The 7,500-nt window shown below is 38.3% G+C and overlaps 2 protein-coding genes across 3 annotated transcripts in view; both read right to left on the bottom strand.

Annotated features, from left to right (window-relative positions):
• aard (alanine and arginine rich domain containing protein) overlaps nt 1-725 on the bottom strand; it is a 5,352-nt gene extending 4,627 nt beyond the window's left edge. Inside the window, exon 1 of the mRNA XM_079829188.1 lies at nt 198-725. Within this exon, the coding sequence (XP_079685314.1) occupies nt 198-407 (210 nt within the window). The 5' untranslated portion in view covers nt 408-725. The remainder of the gene's footprint in view (nt 1-197) is intronic.
• A 1,173-nt stretch (nt 726-1,898) lies between these two features.
• Nucleotides 1,899-7,500, bottom strand: part of krit1 (KRIT1 ankyrin repeat containing) — a 31,467-nt gene continuing 25,865 nt past the window's right edge. Inside the window, exons 14-17 of one of the 2 annotated variants that reach the window (XM_079829187.1) lie at nt 6,335-6,422; nt 4,356-4,562; nt 2,307-2,423; nt 1,899-2,234 (exon numbers count right to left, since the gene is read on the bottom strand). In XM_079829187.1, the coding sequence (XP_079685313.1) occupies nt 2,145-2,234; nt 2,307-2,423; nt 4,356-4,562; nt 6,335-6,422 (502 nt within the window). In that variant the 3' untranslated portion in view covers nt 1,899-2,144. Of the gene's footprint in view, nt 2,235-2,306; nt 3,479-4,355; nt 4,563-6,334; nt 6,423-7,500 lie in introns of both variants that reach the window. The other variant, XR_013817497.1, reaches the window with a different exon arrangement.

Below are 7,500 nucleotides of genomic sequence, written 5' to 3'. Positions count from 1 at the left end.
TATCTATCTATCTATCTATCTATCTATCTATCTATCTATCTATCTATCTATCTATCTATCTATGTCTGCCTGTCTCTCATCCATTTGCTTTTTTTTTTTTTTATCTCACTAACAACAAAATAAAACTAAACCAGTCCAACAACTCATTCCCAACACGTCCCAGAGGAAGTAAAAACATCAGCAGTTTCTAAACTCACCAGTTCTGATCTTAACCAGGTTATGGCTCCATCTATCTTGGCTCTCCGCAGCTCTTCATTGACTTGGAAACTCTTTCCGATGGGATGAGTGTCCGTCTGGACAGATGTTGTGGGTTCTGCAGATGTTCTGAAGGCATGCAGCAGCTTGTTCTTGATGTTCTCCAGAACCATGACAGAGACAGAGTCCTCGTACTGGGTGTCGGAGTTCATTGTGGTATCCTGGTCCAGATGTCCCTGCGCTTTTTATACCGCTCCAGTATTTTTCATCGCCTTTTCTTCTACCCATCCATCCTTTCACATTAGTCTTCCTCCTTCTTTGGCACACTGTCTCTAACTAAATCTCAGAGATCCCGTCCCGGATTTGAAGCATGTTTTTGTGCGTCTCTCTCTCTCTGGGACCAGCTTGTTTTGTCACTGTTACCATGGCAAACCAGCCCCTCCACCCCGTCCCCTTCACTAACCCCAATAAGAATGGAGGGACATTGTAGACAAAGACTATTGTTGCATTCGAAGAACTGAAAAGATTCCCCTCCCCTTCTCCTTCATTCTGCCCCTCTAAGCCCCATTCAAGCATTGTGTGAGAAACAGGGTGTGAGAAAGATCTCAGTCGTGTCTGTTTTACAGCAAGTTTTCTCTGACCTTTAGACTGCTTTTACCAGCTGAAAGATCTCCATTTCAGCGCTGCAAACAAATGAGAAGTCGGACACCGCGTACAGTTCGCTGAGAGCGTTATCACTTCGGTGGATAAAGAGAAGAAACTCTCAGAGGAATGGAGAATCCATGTCGTTTTGGCAGGCCGAGAACAATCTTTTCATTCTCTAGAGAAGCAGGAACAGAAGTCTAGTGTTCGGTCTTCTGTTGGACAAGAACTGCGACGGGGGAATAAGTGAGCAAAGGAAGGAGGAACGCATTGACCAAATCAGATCTTTTAAACATCCCCTAATGGAAGCCGAACGACAGACACATGAAATGCAAGCGCACATGCATTATCTCAGTGCATCCATAAAACGCACACTGTAAAATATAACTCAATAAAATTGAGAATAGAGTATTTTAAACTCATTTTATTTGTGTTTATCCCATTAGACTTTGCATGTTTTCAACTTGGACTCTTAAGTAATAGCAATTTTATCAATTTATAAAATTGTAGTTTTAAGTATATCCAATATAATCTTTTAAAGGATTAGTTCACTTTTAAATAAACTTTTGCTGATAGTTTACTCACCCCCATGTCATCCAAGATGTCCATGTCTTTCTTTCTGCAGTCGAAAATAAATTAAGGTTTTGGATGAAAACAGTCCAGGGTTTTTCTCCATATAATGGACTTCAATGGGCTCCAAACGGTTCAAGGTCCAAATGACAGTTTCAGTGCAGCTTTAAAGGGCTTTAAACGACACCAGATGATGAATAAGGGTCTTATCTAGACAAACCATCAGTTTCTGAGAGAAACTCAGCAGTATTTATGCTATTATTTTACCTCTTATCAGACGAACGTGATCGTCTCTGAGCTCAGCCATAACTTCCGCTAAGTGAGGTCATAATACGAGCGTGGTCATAGATATATCGATCGTAGATGCCTCATTCTACTGATCGGTGCAGTCGCTAATGAGGCATCTACGTAGACATCTATGACCACAATCTAATTTGACCTCACTCTCCGGAAAACTTCTTTAAACTGATTAAATGAGAAAAACAACCTTCCATTCTTGTGTGAATTTTTTTTATTAAAATGGCCATTTATATTTACAAAAACTGCAAAAGCACAAATGACATTATAAAAATGCATATAATATCATATACAGTAAGAAAATATAACATGGTAAAATTAGGTTAACAATCACGATGTTTTTTTTTGGTACAAACAACTCTTAGTCATGTTTTAAAATAGCATAAAAATCAAAACAACTGCAAAAAAAAGGGCAAAATTCGAAGACATCTGTGATGGGTTTAACCATACGCATATTTATCTGATACGGTTCTGTCGTTCGGTGTGATCTGTCCACTCAACTTCATCAGCAGCTTCACGATAAGACCAGCCTGAGGACAAAACACAAAGACGGTCACCTCGGGTTTCCTCGTCACATTGACAGTCCAGATGGAGACGGATACCTGTTTGGTGTGTACCACAAAGTTCTTCTTGTTCTCTAGGCTGTGTATTTGGACGTATTGGTCGGCCTGACCCAGCTGCCACATAAATGTCCCATACTCCATACTGAGATGAAGCACCTGATGTAGAAAATAGAGAAGATTTGAGGGACGTAACGCATGTAAAAGCAAGTGCTGCCATTCATGAAGTGTGTAATAAAGCTCGGTCAATGTAAATGTCTCCTAGAAGAAAGAAGCGATTCTGAGCTGAAACGAGTCGTTAGTAATTCCAGTCTCACTTCCAGCTGAATCTATGTAGGTTTGTAACTAATGCTGGGTACACACCAAAAGATAATCGGGCTGATTTTGGGCCCCTTCCGACAATCCTAGCTATGTCCCGATTATCTTGAAGGTTCTAAAGATTATCTTATCAGATTTTCCTGTGGTGTGAAGTGTGTTAAGAGTGTCCGAACCTGTTCGGAAGAACGTCGGAGCCGTCCCGATCGCAACATGTTGAATATTTACGATCAGAAATCCTGATGTGTGGGGGGAACCCCGAGGACAAACGCGCGCACACTCACGTCAAACGAAATAATATTCAATCCGAAAGCACGCTGAGAGATGAAATAGTCATGAACTGACTATAACTCCGACTATAAAAACTATTATTTAAAGTTTATTTAATAATAAGGCAATTTCAAAGAGAATAATACTGTATAGCTATTTTCCAAGAGACACCTGAGGACAACAATTATAAAGAAATAGCAGTGTGATTTTGTTTTTTTTTTACCATTACTCACTCTGTAACATCAGTGTTTCCCACACATAGACTAATTAGTGGGGGTGCGCCACAGAATCAACCGGCCGCCACATATTGCGCGTTGTTATTCATTAACTTTTTGTGATTTAGAAATTACCCCCCCACATCTGAATTTTGCGCGGCGCATTCGCACGGGATAAGCAAGCCTGTGATTTTACTCAAATTTACTGACTTATGTCCCGGATATGATGTCAAGACTTGTAAATGTTTTTTCGTTATAGATATAGCTGTATGAAATTATAAACAGTCGTATCGATGTCATTTTGATTGTTTTATAGTAATAGAAACAATTTAGTTCAGTTAGATAACAGACACTACGATTAAAAACTGAACTGAGCAATAATAAAAATATACGACGGAAGATTCAGTTTCAAAGCTAAATGTAAAAGCGCAATGAAATGTTTTTCATTAAGAATAATATTAAACAACGTAGAAGAGAGAGAAGGAAGGGAAAAAAAGAAAAAAAAAGTGTGTGTATATATGTATGTGTATATACACTGAAAAACCTCATAAACACTCAGGCAGGAAAGACAGGAGAGAAGTGGTTTCCCTAGGACAGCATCTCTGTCCCAAGTGGAGACACTCTCACACTGTACCCCTTCTTTTAATGCACCATAGACACTACACACAACATACAAAAAAATATATATAAAAAAAGTATAGGAGAAAATAGGGACTGAATAGATGTGGGGGAGGGTTATCTTATATATTATCCTCTATTACTAATTTACTATCTAAAATTGATTTGTCTATGGAGTGGTGGCAATGGTAATCATTACATAGAGGAGAAAAAAGAAAAAAGGGGAAGGAGACTAATACAATGAAGGCAGTATGATGGAAGTGGTGGTGGTGATGGCAATGAAGATGGTAATAAATAAATAATTAATGGTTAATTTGCTTATGCACACTCACACCCACACACCTATACATTTACACATTTTTATTTCACTTCTGGACTTATGGAATTACTAGATTGTTTATTACTAGATTGTTTATTACTGCACTATTTTGGTCTGTCTGTTGAAGGGGAGAAAAAAAAAAAATCTGCGCGTAGTTGGAAGCTTGAACATTTCGAGTTTACTCGCTTCATTCGCTCGTGACATTCACAACAGACGCACATTCGTGTCATGTGAGGGGCTTCTCGTGTGTAAAATGGCTGACATGGATTGTTTTAAAATACGGCGAATAAGCTCAATTTGCCATTTTACAAAGGCTATTTAAGTAATTAGTATTTTTAGTCAGTAAAATCTCACTTTTGTCTCCATGTTCATCAGATGCAAGCCTTTGGTGTTCACGCCCACATACACTCGGATGACCTTGTGGGTGCTGGAGCTGGCCTTGGTGAACACCTGTCCTGTGAAGAAAGCCGCCCCGTAGGTGGGAATATCCCAACAGTTCTGCAGGAAGAGTCTCTGGAGGTGGTGCATCTCTTTACTCACTCCCTCACTAGTGCTCAAACTCTACAGACGCACAACGAGTTGAGAAATCAGAGCAGAGCTCTCCAAACAAATAAAAACATGCTAACACTTTAGAGTTTAGGGTCCAATTCTCACTATTAACTTTAGCATGCATATTACTAGGATATTGTCTGTTTATTAGCACTTACACTCACCTAAAGGATTCCCTTTCGCCTTCAGAACTGCCTTAATTCTACGTGGCATTGATTCAACAAGGTGCTGAAAGCATTCTTTAGAAATGTTGGCCATATTGATAGGAGAGCATCTTGCAGTTGATGGAGATTTGTGGGATGCACATCCAGGGCACGAAGCTCCCGTTCCACCACATCCCAAAGATGCTCTATTGGGTTGAGATCTGGTGACTGTGGGGGCCATTTTAGTTCAGTGAACTCATTGTCATGTTCAAGAAACCAATTTGAAATGATTGGAGCTTTGTGACGGTGCATTATCCTGCTGGAAGTAGCCATCAGAGGATGGGGACATGGTGGGCATAAAGGGATGGACATGGTCAGAAACAATGCTCAGGTAGGCCGTGGCATTTAAACGATGCCCAATTGGCACTAAGAGGCCTAAAGTGTGCCAAGAAAACATCCCCGACACCATTACACCACCACCACCAGCCTGCACAGTGGTAACAAGGCTTGATGGATCCATGTTTTCATTCTGTTTACGCCAAATTCTGACTCTACCATCTGAATGTCTCAACAGAAATCGAGACTCATCAGACCCGGCAACATTTTTCCAGTCTTCAACTGTCCAATTTTGGTGAGCTTGTGCAAATTGTCGCCTCTTTTACTTATTTGTAGTGGAGATGAGTGGTACCCGGTGGGGTCTTCTGCTGTTGTAGCCCATGCGCCTCAAGGTTGTGCGTGTTGTGGCTTCACAAATGCTTTGCTGCATACCTCGGTTGTAACGAGTGGTTATTTCAGTCAAAGTTGCTCTTCTATCAGCTTGAATCAGTCGGCCCATTCTCCTCTGACCTCTAGCATCAACAAGGCATTTTCGCCCACAGGACTGCCGCATACTGGATGTTTTTCCCTTTTCACACCATTCTTTGTAAACCCTAGAAATGGTTGTGCGTGAAAATCCCAGTAACTGAGCAGATTGTGAAATACTCAGACCGGCCCGTCTGGCACCAACAACCATGCCACGCTCAAAACTGCTTAAATCACCTTTCTTTCCCATTCCGACATTCAGTTTGGAGTTCAGGAGATTGTCTTGACCAGGACCACACCCCTAAATGCATTGAAGCAACTGCCATGTGATTGGTTGATTAGATAATTGCATTAATGAGAAATTGAACAGGTGTTCCTAATGATCCTTTAGGTAAGTGTATAAAGCACATATTAATGCATTATTCTCTATTCTTAATCCTACCCAATACCTACACTTAACAACTACCTTACTAACTATTAATAAGAAGTAATTAGGAGTTTATTGAGGCAAAAATTGGACCCTAATCTAAAGTGTGACCAAAATCATTTATACACAGAGACAACAATTCAAATTCAACTGTTTTCAACGTCGATAATAATCATAAATGTTTCTTAAGCATCAATATTAGATCATAATTATTATTTCTGAAGTATCATGTGACACTAAACACTGAAGTAATGATGAAAATTCAGCTTTGATCACAGAAATAAATTACATTTTATTATAAATCGTAATATTACTGTCAAATAAATGCAGACTCTTCAACATTCAAATATCTTACCGACCCCAAACATTTGAGCCGTCGTGCACATGATGAGCAATATGTGAAACAAACACACCTTGTACTCGTGAAGTATCCGGTTAGTCCAATGATGCGCTTTGCTCTTGACCTTTGAGATCGGAACTATGGATTTCAGGTTTTCCTCACTGCATTAAACAAAACATATTCCTTTACCACTAGTGTTTGGGGTAACGCAATACAAGTAACTTGAGTTACGTAATAATTAGGGCTGTCAAAAGATTAATCGCGATTAATCGCATCCAAAATAAAAGTTTGTGTTTACATAATATATGTGTGTGTACTCTGTTAATTATTATTTATATATAAATACACACACAAGCATGTATATATTTAAGAAAAAAAATTTTTTATATAGAAAACATTTATATTTATATATATTATATAAATGTATATACAGTATATACATGCAAATATTTCTTAAATATATACATGAATGTGTGTGTATTTATATATAAATAATAATTAACAGCGTACACACACATATATTATGTAAACACAAACTTTTATTTTGGATGCGATTAATCGCGATTAATCTTTTGACAGCCCTAGTAATAATATCACTTTTTCCAAGTAACTAGTAAAGTAACGCATTACTTTTCAAATTCACAACAAAATATCGGAGTTACTTTTTCAAAAAAGTAACACAAGTTACTTTTTCACATTAATTTGACTGACAGCTCTCCTGCCCCCATGTTGAGAAAAATAAGTGCAGAGGCGTGTGTGTGAACATGAGGGTTATTGTAGTTCTAGACTAAATATGAGCATTTATTCATCTCACTTGCACAATAAAGATTCTGTTCTCCTCAAAATGAATAAAATCAGTCAAATGCAAAATCAGAGTACTATGCAAACCTCAAATAATTAAATGTTAAATAAAACAACTATTTTTATGCATAATCTACCTTTATATTTAATTGACCAATATCTTGCTGCTGACCTTTGATGATGAAAATTACTAGATTTTTTGTTTTTATTGGTAAAACTTTTTTCTCCTGCATCCTATTCTACCATTATCCAGAGCTGCGCCCTCTATTGTTCATGCGGGAATCTGCATTTTTACTTATTATTTCAATTTTGGTATGAAGAGGTCTTTACCGTTGCACAAAAATATAACTTATGTTATAAAAATAAAATAAAAACAAGCCCAGCCCATGTGTCAAAAAGTAATGCAAAAGTAACGTAACGCATTACTTTTCTTAAAAA

Source organism: Gobio gobio (assembly GCF_949357685.1).
Source record: "Gobio gobio genome assembly, chromosome: 11".
Taxonomy (NCBI): domain Eukaryota; kingdom Metazoa; phylum Chordata; class Actinopteri; order Cypriniformes; family Gobionidae; genus Gobio; species Gobio gobio.
This window is presented reverse-complemented; position numbering and strand designations above follow the sequence as displayed.